The sequence below is a fragment of the Thamnophis elegans genome, chromosome 2, assembly GCF_009769535.1.
Source record: "Thamnophis elegans isolate rThaEle1 chromosome 2, rThaEle1.pri, whole genome shotgun sequence".
In the NCBI taxonomy this organism is placed as follows: domain Eukaryota; kingdom Metazoa; phylum Chordata; class Lepidosauria; order Squamata; family Colubridae; genus Thamnophis; species Thamnophis elegans.
Genome location: NC_045542.1, coordinates 11,130,492 through 11,152,179, shown reverse-complemented (window position 1 = coordinate 11,152,179; position 21,688 = coordinate 11,130,492). Strand labels below are relative to the sequence as shown.

General features: G+C 41.8%; 1 protein-coding gene across 1 annotated transcript in view; it reads left to right on the top strand.

Moving 5' to 3' along the window:
• GRIPAP1 (GRIP1 associated protein 1) overlaps window positions 1-21,688 on the top strand; it is an 89,904-nt gene that overhangs the window by 40,897 nt on the left and 27,319 nt on the right. The window contains exons 19-20 of the mRNA XM_032210288.1: window positions 4,273-4,329; window positions 6,534-6,633. Of these exons, the coding sequence (XP_032066179.1) occupies window positions 4,273-4,329; window positions 6,534-6,633 (157 nt within the window). The remainder of the gene's footprint in view (window positions 1-4,272; window positions 4,330-6,533; window positions 6,634-21,688) is intronic.

The window sequence follows — 21,688 nt, the reverse complement described above, 5'->3', positions numbered from 1 at the left end:
GCATGGATAGACAGATAGTGCTGCTGTCCCTCTTCAATTCATGTGTTCAAACTAAGGTTTTTGCAGTAGTTCCTGGAGAGATAAGAACTCAGGCTTCCAAACTCCTGGTTTTGGCGAGAAGGAAACTGATGCCCGCTACCTCTGAGTGTAGAACAGCTCATCATATTCAGGAGAATGATTGAATCATAGAGCGCAAGGTTTGGAAGGAATCTTGGAGATCATCTAACCCTTCGCCTACTGCGGGAATTCACTATTGTAGCCGCGTCTATAATCAGGAAAAAATATTCAGGAATTCCCTTATCCCAGTTTAGACAACAGGATTATTGTCAGCTCTTCAAGGTAGGCCAGGTTAGGAAACAGACACCACAAGAAACACTAGAACTCTCTTCATTATTATGGGCTAAAATAACAAAATCTTGAAAGCCCAATCACATTTCTCTTTCCTTCCGTCTTATGCCAAGGAAAATGAAATTGAGGCAATCTTTAGTTTCTTTCTCCACCAATCAAATTTATTACACATTTAAAGCCGAATCTAAACAAAACACATAATAATAATAATGATGATGATGATGATGATGATAATTGGATCATAAAATGCTTAGAAACAACTGGCATTAGCAAAAATATTACATCCTTTACTGAAAAGGCGATGAAACAATGGAGAACTGAGTTGGCAGTAGGGAATGAGATCTACGGAATGGTTAATATCAAGCGAGGAATTTTCCAGGGCGATTCACTTTCACCTCTTCTCTTCATCATCGCAATGATCCCACTATCAGTAATCTTAAAAAAAAATGAAATTAGGCTACCAAACAGCCAAAGAAGTTGAAAAAATTTCGCATTTACTATATATGGATGATTTGAAACTCTATGGAAAGTCAGAAATAGAAATCCAATCATTGACAAACACAGTCCGAGTATTCAGCACCGATATTTCAATGCAGTTTGGCATGGAAAAATGCGCCACTGTATCCATAAAAAGGGGCAAAATCACTGCATGTGAGGGAATTGAAATGCCCAATGGCCAACTAATTAAATGCAATGAAAATGAAGCCTACAAATACTTAGGCATTCTGCATGGAAAAGTAAAAACTATTGTCAGGGGAGAATATACCAACAGAGTTAGGAAAATTTTGAAATCTAAATTGAATGGTGGAAATACAATCAAGGCCATAAATACCTGGGCAATACCAGTTATAAGATACACAGCTGGAATAGTTAACTGGACACAAGCTGATTTGGACATTTTGGACCGAAAAACCAGGAAACTAATGACAATGCACTACAGTTTACATCCACGTGGTGATACTGATAGATTATACCTGCCCCGGAAATCAGGTGGCAGAGGATTATTACAAGTGAAGCAAACAGTTGAAGAAGAAAAACATGCACTGGCTGATTATTTAAAAGAAAGTCAAGAACATCTATTAATCAAAGTAAAGAACAAAAATCTACTGAAGGCCCAACAGACGAAACAAGAATACAGAAAAGATGTGATAAAATCAAGAATGGAGAGTTGGCAGAACAAAGCACTGCATGGCCAATTTCTGGAAAAAATAAAAGATAAAGTGGACAGTGAACAAACTTGGTTATGGTTAACAGGTACATTAAAGAAAGAAACAGAGTCACTAATCCTGGCTGCGCAAGAACAAGCTATCTGCACAAATGCCATTAAGGCCAAAATCGAAAAATCCTCTGATGATGCCAAATGCAGACTTTGCAAAGAAGCTGATGAAACTGTTGATCACATACTCAGCTGCTGTAAAAAAATTGGGCAGACTGATTATAAATTGCGGCACAATTCAGTAGCACAAATGATCCATTGGAACTTGTGCAAAAATTATAATATTGAAACAGCAACAAACTGGTGGGAACATCAGCCTGAAAAAGTCACCGAAAATCAGATGGTCAAGATCTTGTGGGATTTTCGCATACAAACAGACAAAATGATGAAAATGAAGCCCGAATGATGAATGAATGTTGCTTACTATTTTTATTATATGTTGTTGTCTTAATATTGTATTCCCCTCTCCCTGGTTTTCTGTGAGCCGCCCTGAGTCCCCTCAGGGAAAAGGGCGGCCTACAAATGCTAATAAACCACTAAACCACTAAACCACTAAAATACTGTCGCATAATACACCAGACAACACACTGGTTGAGAAAAATAAGGTCACAATCATAGACATCGCAATACCAGGTGATAGCAGGGGCGCCGAGAAGGAACATGAAAAAATCGCAAAATACTGGGACTTGAAAATCGAAGTTCAACGATTATGGCACAAACCAGCAGTGGTAATTCCAGTGGTAATTGGCACACTGGGTGTTATTCCAAAAGCACTCAAATTACATTTAAAACAGTTAAAAATTGACAAAATCACCATCAGTCAAATGCAAAAAACCGCACTGCTTGGATCTGCACGCATATTACGAAAATACGTTATGACGTCCTAGGCCCCTGGGTGGGGTCCGACTAGTAATCAATGCCAAATCCAGCGAAACAACTGGCCGCTGTGATACAATTCTGTTGTTGCGAATAATAATAATAATAGATTAATTTTGTCACTTTGAATGTAATCGGCATTCATTAAAATGAAATTTTGTTGCATACAGCTCTCAAAGGGTTACCACCTCCAATATACACTACATAAACATGATAAAATAATTAAATATTAAATTATGCGTATACCTGCATATATTATGATATAGAGAAACAACAGTCTAGTTCGGATGAGAAATAGTACATTAAATAATTATATTAATAATACCATAGAAATAATACATTCTTCTATATGTGTCTATAATAGAAGAACAAGAAGTACAGGTAGTCCTTACAATAGTTCATTTAGTGACCAAAGTTACAATGGCACTGGAAAAAATGACTTATTTTTCACACTTACGACCATTGCAGCCGCCTCATGCTTATGTGATCAAAATTCAGATGCTTGACAAGTGGTTCATATTTATGACGATCACAGTGTTCCGGGGTCATGTGATCACCTTTTGTGACCTTCTGACAAACAAAGTCAAGGGAGAAGCCAGACTCACTTAACAACCGTTTTACTAACTTAACACCTGCAGTGATCCACTTAACAACCGTGGCAAGAAAAGTTGTAAAATGGGGCAAAGCTCACTTAACCAATGACTTACTTAGCAACAGAAATTTAGGCTCCACTGTGGTCATAAGCCGAGGACTACCTGTATAGTAAAATCTAAGAATAAGAACAAAGATACTAAAATAAATCCAGATAAAATACTATTAGAACAAAATTCCAAACTAATAATGGCAAATTGAGAGAAGTTGTGCAGTTATTTATTTTCGAGTCCTTGCCAAAAGAAGTAACATCATATAGAAATTAGCTTTTTTTCTCATGTTTTCCCAGGCTAAGCTTCTGCTTTATTAAGTTGCCACACACGTCTCAAAAGTCACCTCTGTGCCTTTCTACAGTTTGTGATTGTACCCTTTTTTGTGGTAGATGGGCTAATTGTAAAATATAAGAACAGCTAAGGGAAAGGAAAAAGGAATTCCTAGAATGTGACTGGGATTGGAGATAAAGCTAGGGGAAGCAGCTTTGGCACATTTTTTCCCCTTTCATAGTATGACATTTTCAGAATAGTGGAAACTTCTATCCCAGCCCTGGTATATGAAAGTGATAAAGAGATCCCATCACTTGCAGCTCAGCGGTCCTGCTTTACAAAGAGGGGCCATTGCAGTGGTGGGTTTCAAAAATTGTTCGAACCTACTCTGTGGGTGTGGCCTCCTTTGTGGGAGTGGCTTGCCACCCATGTGACCGGATGGAAGTGGCTTGCCACCCATGTGACCGAATATGAAGATGCCGCCGACACTTGTCAGAACCACCGTAAATTACCTCACATACAGCACTGGCCTGCATAAGAATATGACGTAAACCTGTTTTTTAAAAGGCAACTTTGGTTTGCGTTAAAACAACTTCAACACACGGAATGTTCTGATTGCACCACAAACGCAGTCGTCATCCTTACCTTTCACAGAGGCACTGAGTTTTATAAATATGAGCATGATAGTGTAGAATAATCATATCCAAGGACCAGTGGTGGGTTTCAAAAAATTTTGGAACCTCTTCTGTAGGTGTGGCCTGCTTTCCGGGTCCGCTGGTGGAACCTCTTCTAACCGGTTCGGTAGATTTGACGAACCGGTTCTACCGAATAGGTGCGAACTGGTAGGAACCCACCTCTGGGCCATTGTAAAGATGAGATGTACCATTTTGACTTATGAAGTCCATGTCTCTCTGGCAGGAAGTGAAGGACACAGTAGATGGGCAACGGATCCTGGAGAAGAAAGGAAGTGCAGCAGTAAGTTGGGGAGATTCTTTATGGAAATTGGGAGGGGGTATAGGAATATGGACATCATACTTGGTCTTGCTGGTTGAGCTATTGTGACACTCAGCTTGCTGTCCTTTGTCTCTTTCTAATTAACCGTTGAGATTACTTTATCAGGACAGGACATTTTTGTTCCATCCTCTTTGTGACATCTGAAGAAAATGTGAGGTTGAGAATTGCTGGCAGAGTTTAAGACAAGCCTGCTAAATTCCAGTCTACCACCACAGTTAAAAGAGAAGGTTGGAAACATCAGGCCCTCTGAACCTGGCAAACAGGAACTATTTGGTTTTCTGGAAATATTTTTATTGTTACTAGGGTAATAAAACAAACTTGTTCTGACCCCCCCCTTCTCCGTCCAGGAACGAATGCCGAAACCAACTTAAATGAGAATGTTTTTTAATCAGTCCAGACTCTCGTTGGCTGCAAGCCACATAAACAAAGAGATAAGCACTCCGGCAGCAAGTCCTACAAAACTTGGCAGCAATGCAAACAAACTCTGGCAGCAATCCAGCCTACCAAGTTTGTTTCCTGTTAATCCTTAACGTTGACTTCTGCAGAAAGGCTTGGCACAAGCAGTCTCTTTTATAATCAGGAGAGGATCTTAATGAGCATCAGCTGAGCGTAATCACCTCTGATGATTACGCAGTTGTTCTTAACGCCGAGTAGCCCTTCAATGGCATGCATCCCGGAACAACTCACAGGTGGTTTCTATATCATTTTCTCTTGTCTCCTCCCCACTGATCCAAGGCTCAGGCGTCACCTGGTGACCAACTAGTCTCTCTGCGCCGTGCTTGGATTCGGAACCCTGTCCAGGGTCCTCCGCATCCTCCAGAGCCGACTCATAGGGCCCCTCACTGTCGGAGTTTGGTGGCAGCTCCAACGGCTCCTGCCGAGCCACAACACCCTTTCACCTTAAGCACATTAAATTGCAATGGAGTCATCCCCACTTCTCTTACGCCCTACTGGTCTGGCTTCTTCTCACTGTTGCTGGTTTAAGTAACCAGAAAGAATAATATGAGTTGCCTGAATAAAGATTATTCCAGAAGCTGGAGATGGTTCCCCTGATGGATGATATCCTCATGGTCCTGACACTACTGGAAAACTCTTCCTTCCATCCAGTACAGGCCACCAATTGCAGATTGCTAAATCATGCAGATGTCTAGCCAATGCCTAATTCCAAACTCTTCAAAACTGCCTCGGTTGTATTTTCTGACCTTAATTGCAGTGTTGCGATTCCAAGATTTCCTCATGTCCGCCAATATGAATGTAGTACCTACAGAAATGTCAAATGACACCTTCACAAGCCTTATAGTTAAGAGCCGAGGTGGCGCAGTGTTTAAATGCAGCACTGCAGGCTACTTCAGCTGACTGCAGTTCTGCAGTTCGGCTGTTCAAATCTCACCGGCTCAGGGTTGACTCAGCCTCCCATCCTTCCGAGGTGGGTAAAATGAGGGCCCGGATTGTTGTTGGGGGCAATATGCTGACTCTGTAAACCGCTTAGAGAGGGCTGAAAGCCCTATGAAGCGGTATATAAGTCTAACTGCTATTGGTATTGCTATTGCTATTATCTTTTTGTGTAGAACAGGTGATTGTAGTCTAATACTAATGAAAGAGAAGTACAGGTAGAGCTTAATGGCCCCTCATTCAGTGATCATTCAGAGTTACAGTGGCACTGAATGTGGGGTCTTATGGCTGTTCCTCAAAGTTCTTGTAGTGCCTCCACAATCATGGGCATGTGGCAGTACACTTGGCAATTGATGCACAGTTATGACAGTTGTGGTGTCTTGCAGTCACATGATTGCTATTTGTGATCTTCACTGCTTCCTTCCAACAAAGAAAGTTCAGTGGGGAAGCCAGCAGCAAGTCACAAGTCAGTCATGTGATATTGCGCTTAATGACTGTGCATAATTCACTTAATAACTGCAACTGGCACGGCCAGAACTACTATTGTAAGTTGGCGTTATGCTTTATGACCGTGTCGGTTAGCGAATGAGTTCCTGGCCCCAATTACGTTAGCTAACTGAGGACTTCCTATATTATGCATGTGCTGGATAGCAGGCTTCTTTGCTTAGCTTGTACAAAGAGGGCTAAATTGGGGATGGGTCAGCCAGTGGTGGGACTAAGCATCAGCGAATCCAACCTTGATATCCTCCACGTCTCTCTCTTCCCCCGAACAGTTGAAGGACCTCAAAAGACAGCTTCATCTAGAAAGGAAGCGAGCAGATAAACTTCAGGAGCGCCTGCAGGAAATCTTGACCAACAGCAAGAGTAGGACAGGTAAGAGGGGACCATCATGCCTGCAGAGGGGAGAGGGGACAATGGCTTTGTGTATATAGGAGTTTGGGTTTTTCCCCCCATCACCACTATATTCAGTGTTGTCATTCAGCCGGTAGTCCAGAAAGCCATTGGGGCCATTAACTCTCAAATGCAAAGCTGTCTTCTTCTTCTGAATTTTGGTATCGGAAAGCACGTTTTTGTTTGAGTAACTTCAACCCCTTGTCTAGAATCCCTTTACTACTGAATAGTTTTAGTGGGTTTACAATTTGCTCATTTCAGAAATATTCCTATTTTTAAGTCATTTTGCCTTCAAAACAAAACTCAACGTATTGTTTTGTGTATTGTTTTGTTTGTCTTTTATCCCTTATCTGTATCCCCTTCCCTGACTTGGATTGTGAGCCGCCCTGAGTCCCCTCCAGGGAAAAGGGCGGCATATAAGTGCGATAAATTCCAATTCCAATTCAACGACCTTAAAAGCATTCCTTTTGTTTCAACAGGATGACTAATTCAGGTTTTTTTTTCCAAATGTATTTTGGGAACTTGTAGAAATTCGCTTTGAAAGACACATTTACACATAAAGCCCAGACTTTTGTGGTAAAGGCAGCCAAATGCCAGCTTTTCTCTATCTTTGCTCCCTGTGGAGAAAGAGCAGGCACAACGATCCATTTGCAGCTGCTATGAGTTACTTTTGCAATGGTTTGCCAATAAAATTGCTCATATATGCAAAAATCTGAGCTCTCTGTGGGCAGAATAGGAGAGGTTGATTGGCTAATATTCTGTAATGCTATCTGGGATTCATTTTGGCTTCTAAACTACAAGGGATGGATATAGGATGTGCTGAGGCATGAGATCCACGGTTCCACCACAAAACCGCGGACGACAAAATCGCGGTCGACGAAAGCGCGTATGTGACGTCATCACAGCGCGACGAAAAAGATCGAAAAATGTAAAAATAAAGCGAAAACCTTACCCTAACTCCCCCAAACCTAACCCTAAACGTAACCCTAAACCTAACCCTAAACCTAACCCTTAACCTAACAAAAAACCTAACGCTAACCCTTAACCTAACGCCAAACGTAACCCTAACGCTCTATACCTAACCCTAACCCTTAACCTAACCCTAACCCTAACCCTTAACCTAACCCTTACCTTTATGTGAATCGGCTTGCTGTAATTTAATTTTTATTTCAATTTTTTGATCTTTTTCGTCGCATTGTGATGACGTCACATACGCGATTTCGTCGACCGCGCTTTTGTGGAACGCGGTTTTGACGGGTCACGGAGATCCACCACTTGTGGGGCAAACTCTACTAGTTGAGTTCACGAGACGATCAGCACTGGGAGAAGGGGTTGTACCAGTTGCCATGTAGCTGCAGCGTATTTCTTGTTAAAGAAGCCTTTCTTGGATCCAAGCATTGGAAAACCTCCACTGCATCTCCAACCTTCCTTTTTGTAGGGAGGAGGTAGAGGAGGCATCAGCTGCAGACTTTAAGAGAAGTAGATTATCTTGACATATTTTTTTTAGTCTTGATTCAGGCCTGGAAACAGAATGGAAAAATGTAACAGGTTAACTCTGATGAATGACTTTTGTTGGCTTTGTTAGATAAGAAGAGTGCGTCCTTCTTGGTTCCTTTAGCATGTAGTACCAATGACCATGATATACTTCTGAATTATCTGCAAGGACTGGAGGAGGGAGGCACTGTATGGTGTTTCTGCTCTTTCCTGGGTGGGTGTTTCCAATCAGTAGAGAAAGAGAGGCTGGCCAGCTGGTTGCTTCCTTGTTGGGCGCTGCAACATTTCCTCTTCTTTCTCCTAATTTTGAAAATCTAACCGTTTCGCATATTTTTTAAAAAAGCAGATGAGAGGGGGTTATCTTATTAATTTGGGGTGATGCATTAATATGCTGCTGATGCCTCAGTTATATACATATATATCCATCTCAGACCAAGCAGGAAATATGATGGCGTTCTTGATCCTGGTGCAGAGCTGAATGGAGTGAAACAAACAGAATTCTGGCACAACAGAAGGCTGTTTATTTATTTTTAAAAATCTGACTCTTATTTAGCTCCTATTATTATCCTGGGTTGTACTCACTTCGAAGAAGCAGGTCCATGGCTTGTGGGTTTCCCTGGATTCTTAGCTGCTGTTAGACTAGACCTGCAGTTAGAAGCTGCGATCAAAGGAACCTTTGCCCAGTTTCAGCTGGTGTGCAAGCTGTGGCCCTAATTGGAGAGGGAGAGCTTGGTGAAGGCAACTCACACCCTCATCAACTAGAAATTAGACTACTGCAATGGTTTTTACCTAGGGCCACCAGTGAAGACTATCTGGGAAATGAAATTGGTGCAAAATGCAGCTGGCTGTTTATTAGTATGTGTAAGCCATCATATCCGTGTTGAGGGTCTTCTTGCTGGTCCTGCATTGGCTTCTGATATGTTTTTGGGTGTAATTCAAAAGGGCTAATTGTAAGCTGTAAAGCCCTATGTGGCTTGGCTACCTGGTATCTCTAGGACTGCCTCGTATCTTCTAAGAAAGGAGGGTCTGTTTCCCCACTCCTCCTCTCCCCCCCACCTCCTGCCTGAGGTTGGTGAGCTAGGGATCCAGAAGCAGAGTTTCTCTATGATACAATTTCACTGTGCATTAGCCGTTGCCTAGAGATGTATTTGGTGCCTACCATGAAGTCCTTTAGAAAGGCGGTAAAAACACGGTTGCTTCATACAGGGCTCAGTTTGCAATTGCTGTTGGAAGGCTAGTCACATCGTTGAGTAGTATTATCTGATCTGGTGTATTTTTTTTAAATTCAGTATTGATTCTGTTTTGACTGTTCTAATTGCTCTTATGTAAGCCACCAGGAATTGTGTTGGGTTGTGGCAGTACAGAAACATTGCAAAAAACCAACAACAAATAAGTACACAAACACGTGGCCTGACCTTCTCCGGGAGAAGAATGCTGTGCTTCCTATCATATTGTAAACTTTTTTTGCCCTGGGTTACTGGAGAAGCATAGTGTGTACATATAACCATGACCATGTAATGTGGAGAGTAGGTACCTGTTCTGACCCCCTCCTCCGTCCAGTAACGAATGCCGAGACAGGCTTAACTGGATTGTATTTTAATAGCAAGACACCAAAACCTCGGTGGCTGAAAGCCAAGCAGAACAAACAGATAAGGACCTTGGCAGCAACTCAGACAAACTCAGGCAGCAATAAACACAGATAAGGTTGGCAGCAATCTAGCCTGCCAAGCTCCCAGTACTGTCCTCTGACATTCAATCCTGTGTTGACTTCTGCAAAGAGGGCTGTGTACACAAGTAGCTTTTTATAGTCTGGAGAGGAGCCTAATGACCACCAGCTGAGTACAGTCACCTTCTGTAATTGCGTAATTGTTCCTGACGCCTAGTAGCTCTTCGATGGCGTGCATCCAGGAACAACTCACTACTGGCCTCCGGCTCACTCTCCCTTGTCTCCTCCCCACTGGTCCAAGGCTCAGGTGCCTCCTGGTGGCCAACCAGCCTCTCTGTGCCCTGCTCAGAGTCGGAACCCTATCCAGGGTCATCCACCTCCTCCAGAGCCGTCATAGGGCCCCTCGCTGTCGGAGTCTGGTGGCAGCTCCAACGGCACCTGCTGGGCCACAACAGGTACTTTTCTTTTTGAATCTCATGAGCACTTTCAAAGTGTGCCATAGGTACAGGAACCAAGAATAGGAGGTAAGATTTTTGCAAGCTAATGTAAACGAAAAACTAGTTCGTGTTGGTATTAAATTAACCGTTGCATTTCAACAGGTAAAACATGTAGCTTAGTCCACCTTGGTTTTTAGAGGACTTCCTTGACTTAAGTCTAGAAGTTGATCCAAACTGGGGTAAGATGGGGTAGAAAAGGAGCAAGCAGATCGCAGGGTCACTGGGTCAAATTTCTCTTTCTCTTAGAACCCTGAGATTCATAGATCAAAGGCTGTCTATAAAATAATCTCATGGATACATCCTTACAGGTTGGTTTTAAAAAAAAATCAGCCCAGGAATATGTGATCCGTATCAGGAATCGGATTCATGAGTCTTTTCGTGCAAAGATCCTCTTCTGGTTTTTCCACAAGTGTTTTTTTCCAACAACCTTGAGAGAAGACAATTGTTTTGTCTGTCAGGGGAAAATCCAGACCGACCTCCTCAAAGCATTTAAAAGTCTACCAGATATTCTGATTTGTCCTCTGATCACCTGTAGCTGTGAACCTCCCTGAAAGCGTGTCCAAGTTTGTAGATTTCTATCGGCATCTGTTATAACATCGCTTTTAAGACGTGAATTCAATCCTGGGAACAAATGAAATATTTGAAGCAAAATACACATCTATTTCCAGAACTTGCACCGGCAAGCAAGTTTTGAGAACTCCTAGATCAGCATCGTCATGAATATAAGCTGTACTCCGGGGGGGAGAAATGACGCTGTCTCCAATTGCCAGACACCGCAGGAATAGGAAGCCAGCTGTCCGGCTTGTATAGCGGCCAGTCACACACCTGGCTGTCCCAGCTGTGCGTGGTCTGAAGGGAGGGGAACCAGGCAAGTTGAAATTGCTCCCAGGGAACTTAAGCATTAAAACATTAGATCAGCTCAGCGAGTCTTCTGGGAAGAGAGAGAATGCTGGAAAGGGCAATTATTGTATCTGTCCATGTTGCACTTTTTTGAATGGGGAAAGAGGATATGATGGGTTTGGATTGGAGCAGAGCCGGGCTGCCTAGTCAGGATAATAGCTGAAGTAGAATGAACAAAGGTGGGGAAGAGACTATTTCCTTAGGGTAGCAGAGATGGTATTCAGCAGGTTCTCACCCGTTCTGGAGAACCAGTAGCGGAAATTTTGAGTAATTCGGAGAACCGGTAAATACTCACTGGCCCCACCCCCATCTATGCTCTGCCTCCCAAGTCCCAGCTGATCGAGAGGGAATGGGATTTTGCAGTCACCTTCCCCTGGAGTGGGTTGGGAATGGAGATTTTACAGTATCCTTCCCCTGCCACGCCCACCAAGCCACGCCCACAGAACTGGTAGTAAAAAAAACTGAATCCCACCACTGTAGGGCAGCCCTTTATTTGGGCATCTCTGCCCACTGGTAATATATGAATGATATGGTTAGGTTTCAAAACGTGGAGAATCAACCTCAGTATTCAGAACTTTGGAGAGAGTTCCGTCCAGTGGTGGGTTTCAATTTTTTTTTGAACCTACTCTGTGGGTGTGGCCTCCTTTGTGGGAGTGGCCAGCCATGTGACCTGGTGGGAGTGGCTTGCCGGCCATGTGTTTTTTCTCTCTCTCTCTCTCTCCTTCCTTTTGTCTCTCTGTCCCTTTTTCCTTTTTTTCTTTCATCTCTCTCTCACTTTTTCTTTTTTTCTTTCTTTCTTTCTTCCTTTCTTTCTCTTTCTCTCTCTGTGTGAGTCTGTGTGTGTGTGTTGGGTTTCAAAAATTTTTGGAACCTCTTCTGTAGGTGTGGCCTGCTTTCCGTGTCCACTGGTGGAACCTCTTCTAACCGGTTCGGTAGATTTGACGAACCGGTTCTACCGAACTGATGCGAACTGGCAGGAACCCACCTCTGGTTCCGTCAGATATGGCCCAGACGCCATGTTTCTTGACTGCCTTTGCAAGTGGCAGAGGATTTTTAAAATCACAACCCAGAGAGTCAAGTCATTCCCAAGGGTTCCTCTTGCCCAAACCTGTGTCTCCTGTACTGCATTGCACATGGCCACATCCATGAAGTAAATCATTTATGTGTACCAGGGCCCTCTTGCTGTCGTTGAACTACACGCCCTTCGATCTTTGTCTTTGCCATGCTTATTGGTCCTGCTGCTTATACTTATGAAACAGCTGGAGGAACATCGGTGTTAATCTTGTCATTGGGTCTTCTGGGAAAGGTGGTAAAACTGTTTTCAGGGCACATTGATCTTGGAACTGTAAAATATGATTTTTAAAAGCACAATCAATCCATTCTAAAGGATTGGTGCAGTGGCCTTGAGGTGGAGCTCTCGCCTCACAAATCAAGAGGCTGTCAGTTCGATCCTAGGTAGTGGCAGATTTTCTCTTTCTGGGCACAATGAGTAAATATTAGCTGTAAACTCTGCATTGGCGACAGGAAGGGCATCCGGCCAGTAAACACTCGCTCCATTCAGTTGCCCTAACTCCACCCTGATGTAATTATGGGGTCATTAAAAGACAAAAAAAAAAATCAATCCATTCTAAATTGCTCTGCCCTCAGCTTTACAAAAGGGATTGCTGGTTGTATAAAACAGCCTGTATAATTCTCCCTCTTTAAAGTAAGGCTGAAGCAAACAGTTTTCCTGAACTCCAGGCAACTTACAAACTAAAGGTGTTTTGTTTTTTTTAACCTTGCTGTTTTTCCTCTAGGGCTCCTAGTTCAAGAAAGGTTTTCTTAATATTCTGAATGTCTTCTTTGTTGTTCTTGTGTGGTGCGCCTGCACAAAGCAGAAAATGTTTCTCATCCTCGGCAGGCCAGTTTTCCAGCATAAAATTGACTTTTTCTCTCTTTGGCAACATAACAGTGACTTCCAGCTTAGCCTGTTGCTAAAAGAAAAGCTTAAGCTGTGGCGAAAGACAGGCCTTTGCAGCATCAGTAACCAAGAATGGTACTTGAATGAACAAGTGGTTTAAAGCAGTGGTGGGTTCCGGCAGCCGATACTGCCAGTTCGCTCAAAGACACACCCTGCATGTGTGCACTGCGTGTGCATGCGCAGTACAACAAAAATTGCTCTGTGCATGCGCAGAAGCCAAAAACAAGACGAAGCGGTTCATGGCGTGGCAGGCCTGGGTCGCTGCTAGTTCCAGCGACCCAGGCCAACAAACTACTACCAGTTCAGCTGAACTGGTCCGAACTGGTAGGAACCCACCAGTGGTTTGAGGCCTGGGTCAGAGTTAGGGAGATGCCTGTGATTGCCTGCTTCAGGTTGCCAGCACCAAAGAGGTCTCTTATTTTTGTGACTGAATTAAAAAGGAACCATCCAGTCTAAGCAGCTGCTGTGTTTGCTGTAGGATCTTTCACTTCCTACGCACCCAGCAACTCTTCTTTTAAGAAACTCTTGAAGTTGTGTTGGATGGTTGGAAAAACTGCTAAAAATCCCATTTCTGGCCATCAGAGGATGGTCCAGGAACACGAGGTGCAGAGAATTTCTGAAACAATGCAGTATCAACCTGGTTGGTGGTCTAGATGGGAAGTCACAGTGCCCTTCATTGTAATAGGATATCTGTCTCTACAGGCAGATGTAGATGTCAGTGTGGAAAAGAAGAAATAGTACCTTTTCCATCCTCGACCTTGCCTTTCTTATTAATTGAGCCATGGGGGAAGAAAATGGATCTCTGTTTGCTGAAATGCTATCAAATTTAGACTCTGCTGCCTGCTCTCTGCTCTCCTTTCCTTTCCTTTCTTTTTCAATACTTATCAAAGTTTGGGAGAATTTATACAAAACATATCACAATGGAACATGACCCAAAAGCAGGGAGGAAGCTACAAAGATGGCCATAGGCTTCTGTTGATTGTCTGGGATGGGATATAAGGAGAGGGTGAGGTTTAGTCTGATGTTCTATCTTTAAATGGTTGTCATTCTTTTTTAAATTTTTTTAAATATTTTTTTTAATTTTTAATTTAAAAAATACAACATCCTTCTTTACATGCTATAGAAAGTGTATCAGTTGGTTACAAAAAGACTTTCGTGCATCTCTTCCACAGTCAACAAACATAATTCATATTAACTTAAGTATTTTAACTCAAATATTTATACATGTCACCATCATCATATCTCCATTTTCATTTGACTATAATTGTTTAAGCGTCCTTCATCATAAAATATACCAAAATTTAATACATAACCACATACTGGCCTTTCAATTACTATTTCTAAAATCCTCCACCAACACTAAATCCTTATGTCCTATTCTAGCTAAACATCCATAATATTTAATAACAAAGTTTTCTAATCCTCCTTTCCAAATCACTGTTTAAAGTTTACATCCAGTTTCCTTACGTTATACCCATATCTATATATACATTGTTATTCTTATCCCTCCTTTATTTGACTATATCCTGTATCATAACATTTTCCCCCTAATAATCAAAACTTTAATTGTATCTAACTTAGTTCTTTTTATTATTATTATTATCGCAACAACAGAATTGTATCACAGTAGCCAGTTGTTTCGCCGGATTTGGCATTGATTACTAGTCGGGCCCTACCCAGGGGCCTAGGACGTTGTAACGTATTTTCGTAATATGCGTGCAGATCCAAGCAGTGCAGCTTTTTGCATTTGACTGATGGTGATTTTGTCAATTTTTAACTTTTAAATGTAATTCCAGTGCTTTTGGAATAGCACCCAGTGTGCCGATTACCACTAGAATTACCACTGCTGGTTTATGCCATAATCGTTGAATTTCGATTTTTAAGTCCTGGTATTTCGTGATTTTTTTCATGTTCCTTCTCATCAACTCTGCTATCACCTAGTATTGCGATGTCTATGATTATAACCTTATTTTTCTCAACCAGTGTGATGTCTGGTGTATTATGCGCCAGTATTTTGTCTGTTTGTATACGAAAATCCCATAAGATCTTGACCATCTGATTTTCGGTGACTTTTTCAGGCTTATGTTCCCACCAATTTGTTGTTCTTTTAATATTATAGTTTTTGCACAAATTCCAGTGGATCATTTGTGCTACTGAATTGTGCCGCAATTTATAATCAGTCTGCATGATTTTTTTACAGCAGCTGAGTATGTGATCAACAGTTTCATCAGCTTCTTTGCAAAGTCTGCATTTGGCATCATCAGAGGATTTTTCAATTTTGGCCTTAATGGCATTTGTGTGGATAGCTTGTTCTTGCGCAGCCAGGATGATGATTATGATTATGATTATGATTATGATTATTATCATTATTATCATGATGTTTAGGAAAGAATAGAAAACATATAGCTTGGATTCATGGCTGGGATTAAATCACAAACCTGCCTTTGTTCTCCTTGAAGCTGTATGACCCAGCTTGCAGAGATGGTGTCCCTGTGGGAGCGTGTGTGGTGCTCCCACAAAGTGAGGCCTTTAAGGGAAGCCATTCCTCCTTAATACCGCAAAAGAAATCCAGCTTACCTAAAGCCACCTCAGAAAAGCCTGGTAAAAGGATAGAATGGGATCAGGGCCTTCATAACTCTCATTCTTTATCGCTGTAAAGAGTCATCAGGATCTGCTGCTGAGTTCTGCTTCTGCTCTTGTCTTCCTGGTACTTTATGTGCTTATGTGCCTATATTTCTGCAAAGAGATCATGCTGGCTGGGGCTGATGGGAGCTGGCAGTCAAGACACTTAAAAACCACTTGTTTGAAGAGTCTTAAGCAGTATGAAACAGAATAGGTAGCAAAGGTTGCAGATTTTCCCCTTGCAGGTCTCCTTAGTAGCCTGTTTTAACCTTGCTTATCGTAAGCCCCTTTTTGATGCTTCCTCCTTGTTTTCTGCTAATACCACCCCTTTCAAAAGCAAAAGAAAGCTCGCTCAGTTGTTTCAGTGGATGGGTGATGCACCAGATGGTCTGTATTGGAAGCCACATTCTGCAATCTGCTTTTTAAAAAGCGTCCTTTGCTTTTTCGGTGTATATATGTGTACAATTTTCTGAGGTAGATTCATGTTCTCATTCCCCCCCCCCACCTGATTTCAAACTGGCAGTAATTGTTCTCCTTTTTATCCACGTAGCATTCTTGTATGATGGATAAGATGGGTTACACTATAACATAGCAGGTTGGTTTGCACAATACATTAACTGTACCATGTGCCAGTGTGCCACACATGCCATCTGCCTTCTCTGAAGAAGATTGGAGAAGGAAGTTTGCCATCTCCCTAACCACAGTAGGTTATGATTAAGCCTGACACCCAAATTCAGGATGCATGCTGGTTACAGTCACTGCACATCACACAGTCCACCCATGAATTGTGGTAATTTGGTTTATGGGTTTGAAGAATGATGGAGATTAGCTCTCCCCTGCAGTGGAATAACAGAGTTAGCTAGAGGCTGACTGCAATTCTGCAGTTCAGCTGTTCAAATCTCACCGGCTCAAGGTTGACTCAGCCTTCCATCCTTCCGAGGTGGGTAAAATGAGGACCCGGATTGTTGTTGGGGGCAATATGCTGACTCTGCAACCTGCTTAGAGAGGGCTGAAAGCCCTATGAAGCGGTATATAAGTCTAACTGCTACTGCTACTACTGCTACTACATGGTGCCTTAAGGCTAGTAGGCTCACCCAAGTATTTTAACAGGTATCCTTACTTTTTAGGCAAAAGCCAAGTAACAGCCAAGTAGTATCGTCCCTGAAATAGTTTTACGTTTTGCCTCCTTCCAGAGCCCAAGAAATTCTTCCCTCGGTCCCTTTATCATCTCTTTTGCATTAGCAATGTGTGGGGAAAATATATTTTTCCTGGAACTATAGGTTTTGCACGCACCTGTTAGGTGCTCAGCAACCAGGAAATACAAGCCCATGGGGGAAATTGTCAGAAATTGGGTTTTCAGACATATCTCTGGGCCCCACAGAGGTCCCGGATGCTTTTTATAGAAAACAAAAATAATATTGGCGGCTTGGTTCAGGAGAGTTAGATAACTTGGCCAGACAAAGCTAAGCTGGGGGCTGTCAAGGCAAGAACAGAGAGCCCATGTGTGATACAATGGCAAAAAGGTTAAACTAGGAGTATGGAGTTCTATTTCACTCCCCAGCAGGGATGATAACTGGGTGATTTTAGGCCACTCATTCTCTCTTAGGCTAGTGAACCTCACAGATTGCTATTCTAGGGAAAAATAGGAAGAGGAACTGCTATTCAGGAGCTGTCTTGAGGCAAGATGCACATCTACTGTAGGGAACAAATAAGCATTGTGAGAGGAGAAAAGAAGTGATAAATCTCACTTGTTTGCTGCCCGATCAGTTGTGTCTTGTGGTGTGCTATGTACACTATGGCAGTCTCCTTGTGAATGCATAAGCACCTCCCTCTCTTGGCAGTTGTTTTATGAAAGAGCATGCAACATCTTTTCAGATTTCAAAGGTATCAGAAACTCCCAAGCTACGGCACTTGACAATGGATTGAAAATGGTAATAGGAGGAGCGTGAAGACACCAGACTGTTAGTAGCATGCTTGTTGCTTTGTTATTTTGTGGTGAAGAGGTGGCGAATGGCTGTCTATGGACCTCAGGATAAATTTAATATCCCATCCAGGTCCATTTACGCCGCTTTCATTCTGTATTTTCCTGAACAATGAGCTATGCTTAACTTTGGTTTCTCAGCCAATGGATTGATTCTTCCTGTTTTCAGGCAAAACGTACGTAAGATTAATCACAAAGTGCCCATTTCAGGTAATGTGACAACCATAATTAGTCTAAAAGAAAAGTGGAAGCTATTGAATTTCTCCTCAGAACTTCCCCAGTTGAAGAGAGGAGAAGCACATAAATCTAATCAAGAGGGAGGCTCATTTCCCATCTAAGACGTCCTCCTGATATCCTCTGAGTATGTTGGATTGTAACCTCCAGAATTATCAACTATGAGAATTCTGGGGTTTGTTTTCTTATACTGTACATCTGCAGGCTTTTGTTGGCGAGTTTATTGTGAAGTCTAGAGACAGGTAGCTCAAAATTATCCAAACTTAACTGAATGGAAATCTTAACTGTTGGATAGCAAAAACCTGCTCAGCTAACAGCTACTGGTCAATTTCTTTTGGATTCTAGTGATTTTCATAAGAAGGTGGGATAAACTAGATGCAGGTCAGCTTTAACTACCCTCTTCCCCCCCAAATAAGACAGTGTCTTATTTTCCTAGACCTCCGAAATAAGCGCTTGACCTTATTTTCTGGGAGGTCTTATTATTTTTGAGGTGCAGGAGGTGGCAAGCGTGGTCACCTCATGGCTGCTGCTGTGTTGCAATATTTTCGGGGAGGGCTTATTTTTGGAAAAGGGCTTATTTTAGCCCATGCGCTCAGAAGCCTGATTGGGCGTATTATCAGGGGAGGTCTTATTTTCAGGGAAACAGGGTATATTTAGATCATGGTAGTACATTATAATACATTTAGTATGTTAAGGATTCCTCATTTAAAAATAGTCTCACTCACTTCCTTGTTACACTTCATCCCCACATGATGGCACATCATATGATGGTACATGATCATCTGTCTTGAAACTATTTTTTGCTGATCTGCTCATCTAGATGTACCAGAGTAACAATTTAAAAAAAAATTATAAAGAGGGGAGATTCCAAATGAGATTGCCTGGTTTATTTTCTTTTCTTTTTAATTGCTACTTTAATTTTTACTTTATTTTACGTTGCTTTCAAAAAAAGAAGTGTAAATTGAAAGCTTTAAAGTAGAACGTTCAACACATGCACAAACTGAGACTGGGAACAAAGAATTTGTTGTCTTCATACAAAAAGTAATTTGGGCCTTGCAGTTCAAAACTTCTGAAATCTTTATGGGAGGGAGGGGAGGGCAGCAGAAAGGATTCAGGCTGAGTTACTTCTCTACACATTGCCTCCATTCACAACTCTCTTTAGCAACCTTTGCATTAGATCAGTGTTTCTCAACCTTGGCAACTTGAAGATGTCTGGACTTCAACTCCCAGAATTCCCCAGCCAGCAAATGCTGGCTGGGGAATTCTGGGAGTTAAAGTCCGGACATCTTCAAGTTGCCAAGGTTGAGAAATACTGCATTAGATGCAAGCTATCTTAATGCTGGCCTTAAGTACAATTAATGCTAACCTGTGCCCACTAACTCCTACATGGCATATTTAAGAAGACAGCATCCTGGCTTGTATGAACTGGGATTTTAGACCAGTAGAGGGAGTATGAAGACTTCTTGGGGGGTTGTGGAAGCATGAGGCCCAAAAGCTGTTGTTATCCTTTGCCTGTGTACGACTGGATTTAGAGCATCACCTCATTACCCTTGCAAAGTAATTCACCCAGGAAGCAGAGTCAGGAGTACTAGTCCTGTCTTTATTGTAAGCTTACATTAACAGAATCTTGCAAGACTGGAAGTGTTTCTCCCCTCCTTTCCTTCTGAAATTCTTCTCATGTCATCCTCCCCTTCTACAGGCAGAGACATTTTTTACGTGCCAGTTCTTCGGTCTCTAGCTCTCCGTTCCGTCTCTCAAAGGGATTCCCACATACTATCACAACCCCCTAGTCAGAACTCTGCATATTCCTAGTAATTAGATCTAGAAGACTCTCACTGTTTCTAGGACACATGTGGTACCTGAAGCTGCGGAATGAGAATCTGCTAATCTCATTTCTTACATGTCCACAAACTATTCTATCCAGCTAGTTCTGTTTCAAAACCTGGAAAAATGAAAAAGCCAAAATGACAATTTAATCAGAGTTTATTTTACTTATTTATAGGGTTTGTATGCCGCCTACTCTCGAGAGACTCAGGGCGGCTTACAGATAAAAAGGAAGGGGGAACATACAAAAAATTAAAAAACAACATTAAAATTCAACAACATTCATAACTTAGGATGGGGCTGGATAAATCAACAGCCCCAGGCCTGCCGGAACAGCCAGGTCTTGGTCGCTTTGCGGAAGGCCAGAAGGGTAGTAAGGCTCCGGATCTCCATGGGAAGATCGTTCCATAGGGCCAGAGCAGCTACAGAGAAGGCCCTCCCCCGGGGAGTCGCCAGCTGACATTGACCGGCAGATGGAATCCGGAGGAGGCCTAGTCTGTGCGACCTTATGATCGCATCTTAGAGTTGATGCTGGTTGACCTCTGGGGAAGCAATGGCCTATTGAAGATGGCTACATAAGACTACAAAACTGATAACCACCGCAGAACAAGGGCTTGGGAGAATCAATGCCTCAGAATACCTTTTTGGACAAAGGGAAGGACCTATAAGCATTTCACAAGGAGACCATAAAGCAATGGTCTCCAGTGGGTTTTAGAGCTCTGGGAGCCAAGGAAAAGTCAAATTTGCGGTACAGAGCCTTCAAACAAACGTTGGGTTTGCCCACTTCCGTTCTCAATCACTTCCTTTCTTAATCACTTCAGGAAATATATTTTTGGAAGTTAAGAACTTTCAGAATGGCAAGTTTCATCACCCCAAATGATTTTTCTTTAATCCTCTGTGAAAGAGATTTCATGTAAATTTAAGATAGCAATAGCAGTTAGACTTATATACCGCTTCATAGGGCTTTCAGCCCTCTCTAAGCGGTTTACAGAGTCAGCATATTGCCCCCACAGTCTGGGTCCTCATTTCACCCACCTCGGAAGGATGGAAGGCTGAGTCAACCTGAGCCGGTGAGATTAGAACTGCTGAACTGCAGATAACAGTCAGCTGAAGTGGCCTGCAGTGCTGCACCCTAACCACTGCGCCACCCCGGCTCGGAAAAAAAAATTATGTTCTGAAATAAAGGTTATTAGAATGTTGACTGTGGAAATTTATTAGCAGACTAAGAAGCCAGATGGGTTGGATTTTGAAATTAATTATATGAATCCTTTCTGCAGCTTATTTAAAATCCTATTTAAAACACACAAAGATTTTGAATCTAAGTGTAAGACATTTTCCCATGAGAAAAAGTTGTGGACTAGGAAAAAAAAAACATGGTAAGAGATTTTGAAGATCAGGCATTTGGGCCAACCAGAAAGAAGTTAAGATTATAATTAAAGGAGAAGAGATCCACTAATACAGAATGGAGGAAAGTATTTTGACTTTGGAAAAATTCAAGGATATTTTGTAATGACAAGTTACAAAAATAATATGAAAAATGATGTTACTCAGAATCTAATGAAACTGGCTGATATCTTAATAACTAAAAGAGACACACAAATAACAAACCAGAAAGAGTGACTTGAACAATTTTCTTACCTTGGACTTAGAAAAGAGATGTATTATAAAAGATGTTATAAGGAGAAAGGAGAAAATGAAAAGAAATCAGCTTTTGAGACACCTTTTAAGGGGAATTAACATCAAGATTTTTAAAAGCATAAATATAACATGGCTTATCTGATTAATATATATATATATATATATATATATATATATATATATATATATATATATATATATATATATATGTTTTTCTAGTA